Source organism: Phoenix dactylifera, chromosome 1 (genome assembly GCF_051530095.1).
Source record: "Phoenix dactylifera cultivar Ajwa chromosome 1, Ajwa_hap1_PhDact_Kaust_v1.1, whole genome shotgun sequence".
NCBI lineage: Eukaryota > Viridiplantae > Streptophyta > Magnoliopsida > Arecales > Arecaceae > Phoenix > Phoenix dactylifera.
In genome coordinates this window covers 631108-651554 of record NC_143190.1, presented here as the reverse complement: position 1 = coordinate 651554, position 20447 = coordinate 631108, and the positions used below count along the sequence as shown (strand labels likewise).

At 39.0% G+C, this 20447-nt stretch overlaps 1 protein-coding gene across 4 annotated transcripts in view; it reads left to right on the top strand.

Moving 5' to 3' along the window:
* Nucleotides 1-20447, top strand: part of LOC103712121 (uncharacterized) — a 31230-nt gene that overhangs the window by 6145 nt on the left and 4638 nt on the right. For all 4 annotated transcript variants that reach the window (XM_008798539.6, XM_008798541.6, XM_088715801.2 and 1 more), the window contains exons 5-8: nucleotides 481-719; nucleotides 4393-4479; nucleotides 4956-5055; nucleotides 13544-15952. In XM_008798539.6, the coding sequence (XP_008796761.4) occupies nucleotides 481-719; nucleotides 4393-4479; nucleotides 4956-5055; nucleotides 13544-15532 (2415 nt within the window). In that variant the 3' untranslated portion in view covers nucleotides 15533-15952. The remainder of the gene's footprint in view (nucleotides 1-480; nucleotides 720-4392; nucleotides 4480-4955; nucleotides 5056-13543; nucleotides 15953-20447) is intronic.

The following is a 20447-nucleotide window of genomic DNA, read 5'->3' as shown; positions in this document are numbered from 1 at the left end:
CATGTTTACAAAGCTAACTATTTTATAGGTTACAATCCATGTTCGAGGATTTTATTGAGATACCTAAAATGCTTTGATGCTTGTTTTCTTATTATCATTCCAACATCTGGATCCATCTTTTCAGTTGATCCTCTGTCAGTTGATTATTCCAACTCCCAAATTTGAAAAAAAATGCACGGGCTTTCCTCTTTGTTATGTGATATCAACGTGCCATCTTTAACTGGAAAAATTTCATTGTCAAATGCCTTGTCCAAATTGGTTTGATATACCTAAGAACAACAATTGGATATAAAAGAAAAAACTAGTTTCATTCTGGCATTTGGTAACCTGCATTTTGTTGGCTATGTTTATTCTTGTAATTTTGCAACAGGGACCCATATTCTGCTTCTATTGAACTTTAGTGGAACCATTCTTCTCTACCGTGAAACTGCCTTATGCAATATAAGGGTCACTCTGATACACCTCTCTTTACTGCTACAGGTGTATAAACAATTGCACAAGATTCTGGGGGTCAAGAATGATTTGGAAGCAGGATTTTCATGGAGTATTATTCATCGTTTTGACGAGGATACTCCTGAATCTCAGTTCGTGCCGTCCCAATGGGCTGAATGCAACTCCAAGATTGCTGTTGCTCTTGCAGTCATGGATGAGTGCTTCATACCCATCATAGATCAGCGAAGCAGCATCAATCTTATTCATAATGTTGTTTATAATTGTGGGTAAGTATTGGTTGCACTCTTAGAAAAGCAAATATTTGACATAAACAATTCAGTATATATGTTATATCTTTTTGTTACTGAACTCGATTACTCCATATTCTTTAAACATTACTTTTAGTCTTTCAATACCTTTAAGATTATTGTCTCCCCAAGATGTCAAAGTAGCATATTGTAGCTTTACTTTTCTTGCTTCAAGCAATTTCTGTACAATATGCTTATCATATAGAGCTGATCATGGGCTAGGTCTCGGGCCTAAACTCTATCCATTTTTAATCGGGCTTCGGGCTGGGCCTATTCAAAATTTGACCTTTTGTGTGCCCAAGTCCGGCCCACGACCAGCTTTATTATCATATGTTCTATTTTTATATTTTGCAGGATTTGTAATTTGTACTATAGCTTGGTTCTGTGCCTTGTTTATCATATGGTTGCTGAAGACTTGCCATCTTCCATTTCCTGACTATTCCAGGATATTTGTATCTTTAACAAGGTTTTATATACTAGTACAGAAATTTGTACCATTTTTCAATCAGAATGAAACATTTTCGGTATCTTACAGTTTTGACATATATGCCAAAACCGACAACATCAAAAAGAATGAAAAACTGTTGGAATCGATTGGTACAGTTGGTATGATACCATTGTTATGTATTGGTACAAACTAATATGGCTGCTCTGTACGAGTATGGATGTTTTGGTGTCCCAACATCCATACTAGTGCTGATTTTGTGTTGAAATAGTAGGGTACAGATGGTACCATCCTATTTTGGCGATTTTTGAATCCATGTTCTTTACAATTTCTTTCTTGAGATGTTAAAATTTTTATTTTCCATCACTAAAGGCATCTAAGGTATTACTTATAGTTAGGGGTGGCAATCTTGTCCTGGACCCATTTACTAGATGATCCAACCTGGACTCGACTCATGGTATAGGTCAGCCAACACTGACCTGTAGGTCAGGTTAAGTTCTAGTCAGAACTCCTTAACTTGTTTGGTCATAGAGGAGAGTATATATATAATAGTATTTTTTATAATAAATATATATAACTTTATGTAGTGAGTGTTTTGAGCCTTTAGATGTTGACCTAATGGCTCGTAATTTTGAAAAAGAATAGATGGAACAGGTTTTGTAGTGTATTTGTTGTTAAAATGTTTAGTTTCTAATTACAAAACAGCTTATAATATAACTAAAAAAGTTTTGAGAAATTAACTTCTTGTAAATTAATCCATAGACTATGAAAAAAACGTAGCCTATTATCTAGGTTTTGCCAAATTGGTGCTGTGACCTATACTGGTTGGCTACCGGTATGGTATGGTACGAGTCCGTACCTTACCGTGCCAGAGCACCGCGAAACATGTAGAGGGAGTAGTAGGACGAGAGCGAGGGAGGGAGAGGCGGGAGAGAAGGAGAGGAAGGGGGGAGAGAGAGAGGAGGGGGAGGGGAGAGAGGGAGAGAGGGGCCTCCGCTCACCTGAAAGAGAGAATGCTTTGATGCCATCGGGGAGCAGGGTGGAGACGGGTGATTATGTTGTCGACGAGGATGAGGTCGGGGAACAATTGGGGAGCAATCATGTGCTGATTGATGTCAAGATGAAACCCCAGGCAAGGGAGAGGGAAGGGAGGAGGAAGGAGAAAAGGGAGACAAGGGGGAGGCCTCCGCTCACTTTAGAGAGAGAGAGGATGGTTTAATGTTGCGGGGAGTGGGGTGGAGGTGAGAGTGGAGACATTGTCGATGAGGATGAGGTCTGGGAGCAATCGTGCATGGATCGACGTCAAGATGAGACCCTAGATGAGGGACAATTGCTGACGGTGAGTCAGACGCAATGAAGGAGGGATTGTGTGTTGGTGAGAGTGGAGAGAGCTGGAGAGATCTCTTGAAGGCTCTCGAAGTGGCGCAGATGTCTCAATGAAGAAAAAGAATCAGATTCAAAGCATTGGATTCGGGCTGATTTGTAACCCGAACTGATGTACACGGTCGGACTGTTGTAGGTCGGCGTTAGTTCGATTTGGGTTGGTTCAACATTCCTACTTCCACCTGGACTTTCAAGTCAGCAAAGCCTAGCTCGAAGTTGAATCTGCCCGAATAGCACCTGCCCACTCCTTGCTATCAGCCCTAAGCATGCAAGGTATGCCATCTTGGTACCGGGCTCTGTACTTGTGCCATGCCATCACTGTATCGGTATGGTACGGTACGGGGCCGATTCGGCATATCGAGTGTCGGTACACCCTCCATACTATGTATTAGTATTGAACCGGTATGCTATGATACACCCTGTATTATCCAATTCAGTATGGTACGGCGTACCATGTGTGAGTGCTATCATCTTAAGGTTTTAGGTCATCAATACTGAGTCGGTGGCCATCATGTAAACATTGTTTAGTTTAACTTATAGAGTCTCTGATGCAACATTTCAAGTTTCACCAGAAATTTGAAACGAAACTAATATGGTTTGAATTTGACTATACCAGATCTTAAAGAGGTTATGATTTAGGAGCTTTGGCTGAAATTAAGTCATGAGAGTGATTTTTTTTTTTCTGATTGAGGATTTAATTGTATACATGAATTATTTATGCTATTTTTTGCTGTATCTTTGCCTTTTATATTTCTGAAGTGCTTCCTCTAGATTGCACTTATTTTACAAGTTTTGAGAAGATTTGGAAGCACTGCTCTTGAGGTTCCAAATAGTTTTTGTAATTTTTTTGACATAAATTTGGCTATATTAATAATCATTTAAATTGTGATTTCTTAGTTTTCCATCAAATGGAAAATGGTATACTACAGTCTGAAGATATTGACATTTATTTTTTTTAAAAGGTTATTTCTTTTGACTGCCACAACAAAATTAATAAAAATAGTTTATATGATTTTCAACTAAATCTGTTGAAACTCAAAAATGAAACTCATTTTGTCGAAAAAATGAGCTTTTGAATCTTGTCCAATAATAATAATATCATCATATAATCCATTAGGAGATTTAATTTTTTTTTCACCTCGTCATCATGTAGAAATTGCAAATAACTTTCTCGAGCAATGAAACTGTACATAAGACTTTTAAGACCAAAGTCAGAGCAAAACATAGCAAGCTATACTTTACTTTTAGGGCTATTCCCTCCTTTTGGTCTTGAGGAAGAAACTCTTCTCCTTAATCACATCATCACGTACAGCTACATGACTAACTAATTGTATAATCAGATGCAGTCTTCTGCAAAATTAGTTAGGAAGATATCTGATTATTAAAATAGAAATAAAATAAAGAGAAACTAAACTAACTTTGAGGGCTGAGACAGCTACTTTCCACAGAGACAGCATGCGGAATTTTCGTATTTCACTTTGGTTTGTTAATTATTTAGTAATGCTAGTATGGATTCAAAGTTTTTCGTGAAACCACAAAGTACAAGGCGAATAGGACTGGACCCTGACAGACTGAAATAGAGCTGCAAAACATGAAACACCATGTATTTTATTTGATTGTAAAATGATTTTTTCCCTCTTCATATTAATTAGTAATCGTTAAATATATAACCACATAATAACTAATTTTGCTTTCTCACCCTGTAGTTAATCACTTTATTCACTCTCTGGAGTCATCAGAAATTGCTCTTTGCTGGTGCCATATTTCTTTCACAATTCTATACTATCAAGCTATTGTGACACCCTCAATCACTTGCTTCTGTAGGTCAAATTTCAATCGGCTGAACTATAGTGGCTTCTATACTTTTATTTTGGAGCGAGGGGATGAAATAATCTCTGTAGCATCTATCAGGTTGGTGATTTTTTTGTATTTATGTTTCTTTTGTGGTGAAGATATATTGACAGCAGAATACATGAAGATGGATTTTAGATCTTCTGGGATTGTAATCATTTACACATGAAGTAAAAAGATTGTTCAGATGGTTTCATGCTTAAAATTCTTTAGTACAGTTTGTTTTCAGAAGTGAAGTATTGGTGCAAATAATAAGCTTTTCCCATTGTGTCTCATCTGGTTCTGAAATAAAATTTTGAGGCCATTTAGGGGGGAGTTTTTACTCCTCATTGCAGAATTCATTCAGTGGGCCTTAATGAAAGATGGGTTTGCTTAACTAAGGACTTGGATCTTTACCTTCGTGTGAATTCTCCTATAGTCATTATGTTTGAAGCTATTCCCTAAATGTGCTATTTCTTTAAACATTCAGTTTAAATTATCATTTTTTTCATTCATTATCTGAATTTCTATTTCTTTTATTTTCTGTGTTAAAATAGAATTCATGGAACCAGGCTGGCAGAAATGCCTTTTATCGGGACAAGAGATATGTATAGGCGCCAAGGGATGTGTCGTCGACTTATAAATGGAATTGAATCGGTATGTAACCTTGATTTTACTACCATTTCAAAGAAGAGTAGTGTAGCCAATATATTTTGTTTTCATTTTGGTCAAGGCGCTCTCTTGTTTTTCCTTTTGCGTGCCACTAAATTGATAATAGTTATCAGCACTATAGCAGTTGGGTATTTTTCTACCTTTTGAGGCTATCCACAACAAGGTTTTACTCAATTTTTTTTTTTTTTTCAATATTTTTTGGTTTTGGGGCAATATTTGAGATATTGTGGTTGTTTGAATTATAATTTCAAGTCTATTTTGATATTTTTTTATGTCATGTTGGTGTCGATTGACCGTATGATTGATTAGTGAATGTAATTCTAAGATAATTGATATAAAGAATTAATGAGTACTATATTTGAAAAAATAAATGTCAAATTGATTTGAAGTACATAATTCGTGCAACATTTAGTATCCACATGGAGCATCTATGTCGCTCATAGATATTAGATTCCTGATCATAGTCCGTGCCTGGAGTTTGAATCCATTCGGATAATATGCCCACCCCTCCATCCATAATCTGAGCCTTTTGGCTAGCCACCTTGATACCAATCAGAGATTGGATACTGGGCCGACCATCCCATCCGAGGGAAGATCGACGCAACAAAATCTGGCTGACGCTGTGGAGGGCAGTAGCCACTTGTATATGACACCTCAGACAAAGGATATCTGTATGGGTTATGCCGTGGCCGTGCAGAATAGGATCCAAAATACAATTTGGATTTGGATACGTTCAGAGACCCTACTTCGCATGCTAGATCATTTGCAGCAGCATTGCCAAGGTTCGTAATCTCGGTATCTAGTTCCGTATCGGTACGTTACTAGTTGGTTGGTACGGTACGATACGCACCCTATACCAAAATAGCTTCCAACCAATTTTCTCAATTTTTATCTCGGTACGCTTCGATACAGGTCGGTACATTTTGGTACGGATTGATACACACCTTGGTACGCCTCCATACAACTCGGTACATCAGTATGCTCAGTAGTAGAAGTTACAAAGAAACCGAAAAGTATCGATGTCGCAGGATGGCTAAAGCAACTGAATGAGATTTTACAAGAGGTAGTTCTACTATTCCTAAGGTACCACAACATCAAATACAACTCAGAATCAAATTCTGTAGCCAATTCAAAATGCACGAGGTCGGACATGATGCTTCTAGTGTGGAGAACTAGGCCATAGAGCTACAGATTGTAAGAAGGCAAAGGGGCGAGAAGGGAAGCAATTATTGATTGTTGAAGATGAGGAAGAGGAACCTACAAGTCATGAAGCCATGCCTACTTTTGATGACTATGGGGATGAACTAGAGGAGATTGCACTTGGAGATGTCAGGGAATCTTTGGTCGTTTGATAAACTTACCTTGCACCACAATATGAGACAGAGGATGATTGGCTGCAGGATAACATCTTTCACACTACGTACACAATTAGGAAAAAGGTATGCAAGATGGTTGTTGATAGTGGTAGTTGTGATAATCTAGTATCAGAAGAGGATGTTACCAAGTTGCAGATGAACAAAGAAAAGCATCAGCATCTGTATTAGCTAGTCTGGTTAAAGCAAGGTAGTGAGGTTGTCGTGTCAAAGAGGTATTTGGTATCATTCTTTATTGGCAACAAGTATAAAGATCGAGCTTGGTGTGATGTTGTGGCGATGGATGCTTGTCATCTTCTACTGGGACGTCCTTGGCAGTATGACAAAGGTGTAATGCATGACGGAAGGAAGAACACTTACTCATTTGTCATTAATGGGACCAAAATTGTTTTTGTACCATCCAAGGAAGTGATATCTAAGCCACAACCCAGGGGGGTAGCAGTTTTCTTTCTCAAGCACAATTTACTGAGGTTGCTTTAGAGTCTAGCATGGTCATGGTTTTATCGGGAAAGGAACCCATAGAAAATAGTGGTGTTCCAGAGATAGCTCAACCCTTTATTCAGGAGTTTGCTGATATCTTTCTGAAGGAGTTGCCATCTAGGTTATATCCCACTTCGAGATATCCAACACAACATTGACTTGGTTCTTGGAGCTAGTCTCTCAAATCAAGTCTACTATCAAATGAGCCCTATAGAGCATGCGGAGTTGTCCAGGCAAGTGAATGAGTTTCTAGAGAGAGGGTATATACGGGAGAATGAGCCCTAGTGCAATCCAGCCAGTGTCTGTCGAGCCGATTGAACTAGTGGGCTCCGGTACCGGTTTGGTACCAGATGGACCTGATGCCGAACCGGAATGAAAAAAAAATGCCTGACGTGCGTGCGCAGACGCGTTTTAGTAAATGCCACTCTGTGGCATTATTTTTGAGGCCGCGTGGGCTCGCGCTCGTGCGCGATGCTGTGGGCTCGCTGCCCTGTGCGTGGGCGTGGGGAACCGCGCGGGAGAGAGGTCCCCTGCATGTGGAATCGCACGCGGGCACGAGCGATTTCCTGCTTGCGCCGGCGCGGGCGCGCTGCCCCGCGCATGGAAAGATTTTTTTTCTTTTCTTTTTTTTTTCTTCCCTTCTTCTTCCTCCTTCCCGAGCTCTCTCCTCTCCTTTCTTTCCCTCTCTTCTCTCTTTTCCTCTCTTTCCCCCCTTCTCCCGCGAGCAAGGAAGGAACTGTTGGGAGGGCCGCGCGCGTGTCGGTGTGCTCGAAAGGGGGTCGGCTTGAGGTACGTCGAACCATCTTCTTCTCCTCCTCTTCTTCTCCTCTTTCTCTTCCTCTTCTTTCTTCCTCTTCTTTCTTCTTCTCCTCTTTCTCTTCTTTCTTCTTCTCCGCTCGGTTTCGGCCCCGAACCATTTTATGCGGTTGTACCGCACCGGTGGGGGTCGGTATCGGTGCGGTACGTGCTGAACCGGCCGGTACGGGCCAGTTCAACAGACCATGAGTCCAGCCCTCCTAACTCCTAAGAGGGATGGAACTTGGCGCATATGTGTAGATAGCGGGGCCATAAACAAAATAATAGGTAAGTATCGCTTCCCAAATCCAAGGTTAGACGATATGTTAGATCGGCTATCTAGAGGTAAGGTGTTTTCAAAGGTAGATCTAAAGAGCGGGTATCAAGGATAAGGCTAGGGGATGAGCGGAAAACAACCTTCAAAACATGTGAGGGGTATCAACTGCACCTAGTACACTCATCAGGGTCATGAACAAGGTGTTGAAACCATACAGTGGAAGGCGTGCAGTTGTTTATTTTGATGATATACTCATATGTAGTCGAAGTGCAAAGGAGCATATGTACCACTTGCGTGAGATACTACGGACCAAGGTTTACCAAACCGGTCCGTACTGGCCGGTACGGGCCAGTACGGACCAATTCAGCTTGGGATCGGTACCGAATCAGCATGAAATCCGATATCGGTAGCTTATCGTTGGAAAACCGGTACGGACTGGTATGGAACCGGTATGAGATTAGCGTGAATCAATGTTGGATCAGCGTGGAATTCGAAAGTGGTACGGGACTGGACCGGCCGGACTGGTACCGTACCGGTCCAGGCCGCCACCAGTACGCCGACCGGTACTGATATGGCAGACCTTGCTACAGACATTTCGCAAAGAGAAGTTATATAACATTGTGAAGTACTACATCATTATGGTTAATAAAGTATTATTTTTGGGATATGTTATATTTGGAGATGGTGTTATTCTGGACTAGTCCAAGGTGTAGGCTATTGTTGATTGGCTAGAAGAAGGCGGGTCAATTTGAGTTTCCATGGGTTGTCTTCCTTCTTCTGCATATTCATTTGCAATTCAGCATAATTATGGCTCCATATATGGATTGCATTAAGAAGGCGGGTCAATTTGTGTTCACCCCTGATGCTACATAGAGCTTCATGGAGATTAAGGTGAGGGTATCAATGCTCCGATATTGGCTTTACTAGATTTTGAGCAAGTCTTCAAAGTGGATTGTGATGCCTCCAACGTGGTTATTGGGGCAATCTTGAGCCAGAAGGGGAGGCCAATCATTTATTTCAGCCAGAAGTTGAGTAGATTCGTGCTTAATTATCCATTTACAATATCGAGTTTTATGCTATGGTGCAGACACTCAGGCATTACTGGCACTATCTTTTGTATTAGGAGTTCATTTTATATTCTGACCATAAGGGTCTCAAATATCTCTATGGCCCAGACAAGCTTAGTTTACGTCATGCTAAGTGGTCACATTATTTGTAGGAGCTTATGTTCATGCTTCGGCACAAATCACATGCACAAAACCAGGTAATTGATGCTTTGAGCTGCTGTACTTGTTTGTTTACCACCATGTGTGCTACTATAGTAGGTTTTGATATTTTCAAAGATATATTGGCTACCAATCCATACTTTGCTGGCATTCTCAATGAAGTGCAAGCTTAACAGCAGGATGACTTTTAGTTACAAGAGGGCTTCTTTTTTAAAGGGACTTGCCTATGTGTTCCGAAAATCTGAATTGTTCATTGAGGCATAAAATCCTACAAGAGCTGCATAGAGAGGGCCACGGCGTTCGTGACAAGACATATTAGCTTGTGTCCATACAATATTATTGGCCTAAGCTAAGGAGGGTTGTAAAGAGATATGTCTGAGCGATGCCATCTGTGCCTGGTGTCTAAAGGGACAACAACAAATGCTGGATTATACATGCCATTGCCAATGCTAGATGCACCATGGACCTACATCAGCATAGACTTTGTATTGGGGCTCCCAAGGAGTCAACGTGGCTTTAAGTCAGTCTTTGTGGTGGTGGATTGTTTTTCAAGATGGTCTGTTTCATTGCATATAGGAAGACAATGGATGCATCTGTCATTACATAAGTATTCTTTCAAGAGGTGGTATGGGTACATGGAGTTCCGATTTTAATCACCTCAGACCGAGACCCCAAGTTGGTATTTTTGGAGGAGCTTATGGCAGAGACTAGGAATAACTCTTTCATTTATCAGTGTAGATAGATGGGCAGACTGAGGTGGTGAACAAGAGTTTGGGCAACACACTATGAATTTTGATTTGTAAGAATCTGAGGTATTAGACACTTACCCAAGCAAAATTTGCATTCATTAGATTCATCAATAAATTGACAAATTTCAGTCCTTTTCAGATTGTGTATGGTTGGAACTTAAGATGTGCTTTGGACGTCGTGCCAATCCCACAACTAGGATGAACTAGCATATGAGCTGAAGATATGGTGCAAAAGCTTCAAGATATACAAGCCCAGGTGTATGAGAAGATTGAAGAATTAATAGGAGTTACAAGGAGCATGTTGATGAGCATAGCGATGGGTGATATTCGAGGTTGGTGACTATGTGTGGGCTATCATTACTAGGGACCGCCTACCAACTAGAGAGCAGGGAAAACTTACTCCTCGTAAGGTTGGACCTTGTGAGATTATAGAGAAGATTAGCGATAATGTCTACCACTTGAAGCTACCGAGTCATATTCGCACCTATGATGTTTTTAATGTCCAGCTCCTCATGCCATACCATGGTGATACATTTGATGAAGAATTGAATTTGAGAGCAAATTCTCTCCAACTCAGGGTAATTGATGCAACATTGGGTACAACCAGATGACTTGCTAGATCATGCCAAACTTGCTCACGGGATTTAGAGTTTTTGGCCGGATTTTTTTATGAACTTTCCATTAGGGACAATATTGAATGTTAACCAAGTTTCCATATGTGTAATAGAATAACTCTAGCATGTTTTCTTATTGTTGAGTCCTATTTCGAGTATGATTCTGTATTACGTTTAATGCCTGAATTAGGGTTAGAAGACCATGTCCTATAAATATGCATCTAATGTATTGTAAGGGGTAGCTTTTTAACATATTAATAAAATATTTTGAGAGAATTTTCGTACCAAGGGAAGGATTTTTCAATTCAATTTACTTCTATTTGCACGTTAATTTTTGAAATGCAATTGCATCGAGCAAATCACCCCTTCTTCCTTTTTCTACTATGCAAGTGGCATGTCCAGAACAAATTTGAGGAGATTGCCTTTGTGATAGAAACTTATTTGCCGGAGCTCTCTACTAAGGACTCACTAGCAAGATGTGTAGTTGGTCACTTTAAAAGAGGACTAATGCAAATTATAGAATTTGTTGAGCTTGCAGTGTAGTTTTTAGAAAGTTTGGACTTTGTTGTGGATCATGGTATGCTGAACTGGCCCGTATCGGCCGGTTCAGCCTGTATCGGACTGGTCCGGTGCAGCTGTGGAAAACGGTTCCGGCCCCAAAAGGGCCAAAACCAAGCAGTACAAGCCCGATATTGGTGCGAACTAGACCGATTTGCACCAGTACGCTCGCCCATGCGCTGGGAACTGCGCTCGCATGGGCGCGAGCTGGGAACCGCGTTGTGCGCGGTTTCACGCGCTCGGAACCATGCCCACATGCGGTTTCCTGCGCTCTGAACCACGCCCGCGCGAAACGCTTGGTTAACAACAGGCTCGCTCGGTGTATTTAATGCCATAGAGTGGCATTTAGTGCCACTCTTGGCATTTAAAGTCCTCGCGCGCGTCCGCTCGTGCGCGAGAGTTTGCACCCACGTCTGCCCGTGCGCGAGAGTCCGTACGCACTTCCGCATGGAAGAACTGGCCGGTTCGGTACCGGTTTAAACCAGTTCGAACGGGAACCATACCGGTCCGGTAGGCGACTGGTACACCTACCGGTATCGGTACGGTGTACCTTGTTGTGGATGTTGTTGGATAAAACAAATTAAACTCCAAGTTTGTATAGTCCTTGCCAAAATCAGAACGACCATGGAAAAGTTTGCCCGTTGGATTTTCTTGTCAAATTTTGTTGAATTATCAACGAAGAGTTGGATATGATTCTATTCTTATTGTCGTATAAATGTTTATCCAACATGACACTCTTCATAGCAAGGTTTTAAGTTCCAGCAATACCGGAAGGTATAGAAAAACTTCATATCAATATGGTATCTAGACTTAAAACATGGTGCGAGTGTCGTGCCAACACCAGAAGTGTACGATGTGCTGGTGTGGGGGTCTGCTATATCGTATTAGTATGGTCCCGGTACAGGGTCCAGCTTTTAAATTGCTTCATAGCACGCTTTAACACATTTTATATGACTGCTTATTTCTTGCAAGTGTTATTGTCTTATCATGGAACTCTATTCCATTGTATCTTGTTGCACGGAGACATAATTGTCCCAAGCTACTTTTGAGAGTTTATGGCCAATTTAGGGACAAATTTCATTTTTTGTGGCGCTTATCATTTAAAAAGTATGATCAAACCAGAGTAACCCTTCAAGACTTTGGTCTTGCTTCTAGTAAAATCAACATTTCAAGCTAGTATTTTAACCTATAATATCACATTGTTAGCACCCTAGTTGATGACTTCACTCAACATATTCAAGATTTACAAGAGGATATCTGCAAGATCATTGCTTGAGCAGTCAAGGGTATCTGTAGAATCGACTTTGAAGGGCCTATAATTTATTCAATAAGGCAATAGGGTGATCAGAATGATTTTCTATATACTTTAGTTAAATATGCAGTTCAACAAGGTATCTTTTTGTGAAGACCCCTATGTATGGTTATGTTATGGGTTTGGAAGGTTACTGAATAATATCTCTTTTTTTTTCTTATTTTCTTTTAGAAGTTCATTTTTGACTCCATCTTTTCAACTACTATCTCCATCAAGAGTTTGAGGGGCTAAATGCAACTCTTCTGTTCAATGATTCAATATTGAATTCTTATCTTCTTTTTGCTAATCAAAAATTCTGTTCCTTATGTATCTCCATTGTTATATTAAGTATGACACATGTTTTGCACTCAATGTTTGTAAGGTTGATCCTTTTTCCGTCCTCTGAAACTCAACTTTCAGTGTTTGTTATTTGTTTAGAACTTAAGGTCACGATTGCTTATCTTTCCTGAGTCTGCTGATTATTATTGTGTTGGACCGGGGCTTGCAAATTGCAAGTAGAAGGGCACTGCTAAGATCAGCTTTTTTGAGTCGTGGGTGTGAATTGTAGGAAAAAGTAGAATCAATTCTCAACATGTGGCCGTGTTAGGGAATTGACAGGGCTTCTGAAAATGCAAACGAGCATGTATGTTTTAGTTACCAAATGGTCTCTAATCCATGCAGTGACTTATACCTAAGATGGGTAATTGATTCCTTATGTTTATTTGATAAAGTTGTTGAATTCAGATATACATGACTATATCCTAATAGACTAACATACTTGCAGGATTTCAAAATTTGTGCTTTTTCTACAATCTTATTTTCAATTTATCATCTCAGGCATTTCCTGAAGTCTGATTCTGTCCTTGCAGTACTGTGATGATGTAGGATGCCTTCAAGGATCTTCGTTATGGGGCTTTAAAATCATATATGATTTTGGCTATTTCTACAGTTCTTATAGTCAATTTGTAATTTTTTTAGATATATTCCCCACCCCCTTCAGATGAGACGTGTTGCTATGAAATTAGTTATACTTCATACTCTTTGGTTATATCTCTGATTCTTCATAAATTTTCTTTTCTTGTGGAAATATTTTTTTTATCTTATTTTCAGGCTCTTTGCTCTCTCAATGTTGAAAAACTGGTAATACCTGCTATATCTGAAATGAAAGACACCTGGACTACAGTTTTTGGCTTTAAGCCTCTTGAAATTCCGCAAGAGAGAGAAGCTAAGTCCATAAATATGTTGGTTTTCCCTGGTACTGGTCTGCTACAGAAGCCATTGTTTAAAAAACATTCAGATGAACAACATAGAACTGCTTGTGTCGCTGACAAGGTTGAATCTGATATAAAGCAGCATCAGATGCTTGAGGTGGCAAATGAATCTCCTGCACTCTCTATTCCTAAGACCAACTTCCGTGGTTCTAATGGTGACCATCATGAACATCAAGTGAAAGATGTAGGAACTAGCTCCCCTGATTGTGGTGGTTGTGTTGACTCTGCTTCTGAGGTGCTACCTGTATCTTCCGATGCTCATGGATCTGAAGTTCAAACTCCAAAATATAAATCTTCAGAGACCACAGATGTTGTAGACTTGCATGTTCATCACGATTCTTTCTATCAAGATGATCCTGTGGCTGAAGCTCAATCTCAAGAAAATTTTTCAATTGAACCGGACACTGCTTTATCTTGTAAGGTTACCATGGATGATAATCATGAAGTCAAGATTGTAAATGCTGGTATGGTAGCGAAGCTGCATGACATTAATGATTCTTTATTACAAAATACTGAAGCAAAATGCATGTCTCCATACAGTACTTTATGCACCTTGCAAGAAGCTGGAGAGAATACTGAACCTACTATTCCTGACATAGATGGTAATCAGTTGCAACATAATGTTGAGGCTCATTTCACATCTGCGGAAATTGTTGCTCCTACACTGCAAGAATGTACAGGGAATAATCTACAACTTCCAGTCTGCTCCATGAGGTGTAGCTCAGATCATACTCATCACTGCAGACCTGAGGAGACTGGCAAATCTAAATCTTCATTTTCAGTAGCGAGTAGCTTTCAAGAATCTAGTGAGCTTATTTTGGATGGAAATCATGGTGTTGATGATCCAGTTCCTACTTCCGAACGAAACTTGGTAGCTTTTGATGAAAGCTCTGGATGCTCTAAACCTGGAGATTTTGATGGAACCATAGTTACTGTGGCAAAAGAATCTCTTCTAATTTCTGCACAGCCTGATATTCATGCTATTAATGCGGATGCAGTGCCTGAAATTCATGAGGTGAAAACTGAATTTGCAGCTGTTGAAGGTGAAACCTATGCAAATGTTGAGGATTCTGAGCCTTATGCTATAGTGAATGCCGGTAGACTTTTGAATATTGCTGACGGAAAAGAAAGTCTTACTTCTCCTGGGATTAGCTTAACTCATGATTTTGATATAGTCAGTATCTGTCCTACTAATGACAATAGTGTTCAAGTTTCTGATGAGAGATTTGCTCCGCATGATTCTAAGTTGCTTGACAAAACAATTGGATGTCATAATTTGTCTCATTATGTTGCCACTGGTAAGCCTCATCATGAAAATCATGACTCCCTCAAAACCTTGCATTTATCTTCTGTTTCTGAGTGTGTTCCTTCTAAAGGTGGGGATATGCTGAAAAACTTCCATGAAAGAAACTCTGGTTTGTTTGAACAAAGTCCTTGTGGTTTGGGTGAAAATTCTGCTCAGCATGAGATGTCGGTCAGAGTTGGTGAAATTAAGGGTGCTGCTTGTGAACCAAACATCTTATCTTGTGGAAATATGAATTCTGAGGTACTGGGTAAATCCCAGTATACTGATGTGGCTTGTTCTTTGACACCAGATGCTAGCATTCATATTTTTCAGCCTAATTTAACAAGGTCAAGTGAGCCTGCTGTTGATGTTCCATTTGAACCTGATCGAGTTTGTTATGAAGCTGCAAATGATATTAGTATTCTAAAAGATGAGGTAGCTCCTGTCAGTACTTTTCTTTCTGGTGGCCTAGGTTCCGTTCACTGTGCTTCGGAGGTGCTGACAAAGTTAGACAATGGCTCCGACTCCAATAATGGATGCTGATATGAGCATTTTACAGGATAATATTAGAATTTTGACTCTCATCTATGTAATTGCATGGGATGTGACTGTTTGCCAGTGGGCTTGATACCTTTGAGTATGAGATCTATGAGGTGGTTAATGGACCCCAAGCAGGGAAATTGTCTCGTTTCAGGCTGTGATTATTCTAGGTGATAATTAGATAGCAACAGTTTATGCCATCTTTCATTGACTTTATTTAGCAGTTAGAAATGAAACTCTACAGTAATTGTGTACTCTAAGAATGGATGGCTCATTGAAGATACAGCATTTTATGGTGACTGATAGCATTATCTATCTCAGTAATGATCAAGTTTCTGTTAGAATTTATTTACCATCACTCCTGAGACATCTTCAGATGAGCTTCTTGTGCTTCTTTTGCATAGGGAGTTAAACATTTTTTTGGTAAGGCACTAACTTTCATGGTTATCAGTTGACAAATGATTATAATTAATTTATGCATTGCTAGTTGCAATCTTAATTGGAGTGGATTACTTGAAAGTTAAGTACATATGAAAATCCTTGTTTTTTCTGTTGTATGTCTATCAATTTCTTCCCATTATTCTAGTATAAAGTATCCACAATGGCTTGAATTAAGAACACTGAGCTGAGTAAAAGTTCTCATTTTAAATTATACCACTGAATCCTAGTATTTGGTCCTCCCATGATCTCACAAACTACACCGACCATGTCATCATTCACTTTAGTTGTACCATATGTGTTGTCTTGTTACAGACATGTAAATAATTGATTGTAGACAACCCTATGTGATAGATAAAATATGTCATAACTGTATTGCTCTCTTGTTCTCCTTTCCTTCTGCTGCTTCTTTTCTTCTCCAGGCTAAAGAGCCTCTTGTTTTGGACAAGAACTTATTGGCCTCTCAACATCCAAAGGCCCCTGTATCAGCAGATTCTTATCCGATGGTGCATCTCTTGAAAGTGCATCATTTGAGGGCCTTACAACTTCAGCAAGATTTGTGGCTTGGGCACCTTTTGGTTGCCTACTTGAACATGCCTCACTTTGACTAAGGCAAGTTGCTGAGCTGGCGCTTTGCTGCATCTTACATCTTAGGCATGCCTTTAACAACATGGCTGAAGGATGCATTGGGAAGTGAAAATGGAAGGTGACAATCTAACGGCCATTAGATTGCTTACCAATAATGCGTCTCTTGAAGGCACATTTTCTTGGAGCCGCATAACTTCAACAAGTTGGTGCCGAGGTTAATAGTCTTGATACCAAACCTCCTACCAATGAGCAATTGGTACCACCGGTACCAAGTATCTGTACAGGACATACCTCTGCAAAAACACTCAGTATGGGGGGTGTGCCAAGTCTCAGTACCCTACTGGTTCTGTACTGTACTCCCCATGCTGAGCTGTATGGTTCAATAGGTCAGTACTTTGTTTACTTTTAGGGCACCTACTTTGAAGGTGCTTTGCAGTCCTACTATTAAGATAAAATAAGCAAGTCGTAGAAACAGGTAAAATTCCACATTTGATGCACAAAAAAAATATGTAGAAATACCAGAAATTAAGAGCAACAGCTCAAAGCATCAATTCTTCTATAAATATTTGTTTCTAGTAGTCAGAGTGCATATGCAAGTGCACATGGCTGGTACCAAAGATTTTAGGCATTCAAAAAAGACTAGCATATGCTAGATGTAATATGTCTTATGAAATTGTTAAGATTTTTTGGTATTTTATAAATTACTATTATTTTCCATTTTTAAGGGTATGGGACTCTTTCAATAGAATTATGGAGATTCCAAATAAATGGGAATTTGTCCTTTGAATACTTAAAGTTGAGCTATATTACGATCCCTTTTTTATGAAGTTTTTCATGATAGAAATTCTTAAATTGGAAAATTTTGACATCGTTTATTTTATAAGGATGTTTGTTGCTTCTTTCCACATTGAAAATTGAAGTTGGCACCCTCTCTCCTTAGTGCTTGTGCTAGGAGAGGTGAGTTTGTCTCAAGAAGGTGGCACTTCCACCACTATTCAGGGAAAAAAGAAAAGTTTGAATCTTATTCTTAGCATGAAGGATATCATCTTCTCCTTTTTCTTAAAAAATAGAAAAGATTTGAAATTTTGTCTCACAAATAAAAGACAAAAAAGGACTTGCACATTAGACTCGTAAGTCTGTCACTCATGCAATCCACCATTTTTCACAATTTATCAAAAGATTAATTATATTGCTTGCATCATTTGGAAAGTTTTTGATGTCTCTATCCTTCATAAGTTTAGCTGTCTTTTGGTCATCTGATAAATGTTTAAAACTTTGAATAATTCAATCCTGATCAATGATAGCAATTCACCTCCATAACTTTACCATGTTAAATTCTATAGATGTTCGTTATCAAGATTTTTTCCTTTCATGGATAGAATGCTTTTTAATTAATTTACTAATTTATCGATGGACGATTTGCATTGGGAAATGCATCATGTTTTCTTTTGATAACATGCATTTCAATCGATGAAAGCTAAACCCCATGCCATACATTGTAAGCACAATAATGCTTGTAATTCTTAATTTGGAAAGAAACCATAATACATTTGAAAGGTATAAGTAGGAAAAGATGGCATGAATATGTATAGAATTCATTAAATCCTATTAAATCCACATAACGTTATGGATTGGCCTATTATTTGTGAGTTACAATGGTTTGGCAGATTCACATGTCGGTGATTTAATCAAGTATGAGAATTGTGCTCTTGATAATGGTCGGGATATGTGTATTCATCAATTTATCTTCGATCAAGTCACATCCCTAATTGGGGTTCGGTTTGGTCTTGGTTGAGCCTATTGAGTTTCAATTTCATAAATCTCAATGGTTTTGGTTCAATTTTACATCAGAAAAGGTAAAATAGTAAAAAAAAACAAGCAAGCCACTATCAAAGGGCTTCAATCTTTGAAATTCCTAAAGTTTATGTTTTATTTTCTAGGAAAAATTGTTGATGTTGAATTTTTCATTTTGTCTTCTTTTAACTTTGAAAAGGAAAGAAAAAGAAACACATGGCCAAATTGACACTAGTTAACCAATCAATATGAACAATGAGCTAATGGCCCCAAAATGATGAGAAATTTGACTTATATCAGTTGGTTTCAGCTGAAACTCAGTTTTAATGGTAAGTTTTGGCAATCAGTTTTGGCTAGTTCTGCTGAGATTGATCAGTTTCAGCTGTATCTCATCCAACTGATTATGAGATTCAAGCTCAAATTCACATACCAAAACTCATAATCTTGTAAATCTCCTCGGAGGTGGCTCAAAATATACTCCTTCAAAAGTAGTTTCTCTTTCCTCAAAAATTCCAAAGTCTCCTTGTGGTTGTTTTTGGGGGGGGGGGGGGGGGGGTTGCGGGTCTCTCAAATTTTGTTGGAATTAAAAGCTCAACTATTTCCAGTGCTGTTAAAAATTGCAAAAAGGTCCATGCAAGGTATGTTGTCTTGGTATTAGACCTCGTACCGGTGCCACCTTGTTACTGTGTCGGTACAATTAGTATGGAGGCCGATTCAATGTACCAAGTGTCGGTACACCCTCTGTATCACGTACTGGTATGGTACTGTATGTCCTATACCATCTTGTGCAGTATGGTATGGCGTACATTAGGTCTATGTTTAGCCTTTTGAGGATTTTTCTTGAGGGCCATGATTTACTCTACATGAATCAAGGGTACCTCTTGGTAATTCATCTTCTCCAGTTCAGTATTAAGGAAATTCATTCTTTTCTCATACTTAGACTTTTGAATAAAATTAATAAATTTTAAATATCATCGTTTTCTTAACTTTCTTGTTTTAATTTCCGGTGTTTCTTTGCCGATAAAATATATTAAAGTAATCACAAAGAAATTTTGAAGAATTTTTCTTCCTTTGCTACTTGTCTAATATTTAGGTGGATAAACATCCACTTATTTAGTTGTACTTGCAAATAATACATGGTAGATGATGTTTACCCTTGGAAAGCTTTAAAATTACTTAAGGTGTTATGATATGAGTCAAAACACCTTCTTTTAACTCAAAAAGGTTAAAAAACAACCTAGAATTGACATAGCAGACCCATATATACTTGAAATAATGAAGCAATCAAAAAATGATCCCAAATGACACTAACCAAATGATCACTTTGTTTACCATGTATAACCAATTTGGGTCTAATTTAATAGTAACTAGTTGATACCATCGAAACTAAAGGAAACTAGTGTTAACCTCAAAAGTTTGCACAGGTGCCAAGTGTCCGAGTGTTCTCGAGTGCCGTAAACAAGAGCCTCCAAAAATTTGGGGTTGGGAGATGGCATATATATGTGTACAAAGGCGCACATCTATGTAATGTAAACCATCATTTTTATGCTCATACGAAAAATAGATTGAAAAGGGAAGAAGTTTTAATTTATTTGTTAGGTTCATTTAAGGTAATCTAAGATGTGTTAAAATACTTAAATTAATAACTAACTGTGATAACTTTAGACTAAAGATATAATAACATTTCGTTTAAAGTGTTCATAATTGTGATAACTTTAAATTAAAAATATAACAGCATTTCCTTGAAATATCTAGCCAATGTTTGCCATACTACTCTGAACCGCCCAGTTCGGGGTGTACCATACCATACAGGGTCAGAACCATTATGAAAACTTCAATTGGGTAGGTATAGGCCCCACATTGAACCATTCCGCCCCAAACCTAGGTGTGTATCATATCGTACCAACCGACACTGTCTGGTTTTGGGTGGCACCATAATAAAAAGTGACAAAAGGGGGTCTCGATATAGGATGTGTACGATAGCATACTGATCGTATGGTATGTCCATTGTGCCAAATGTTCGCAGCATGACACTTCAAAGTGGATGTTAGCTGGATAATTTCATGTCCTACCATGTTCAAGTGTCCAAAGTGCTGAC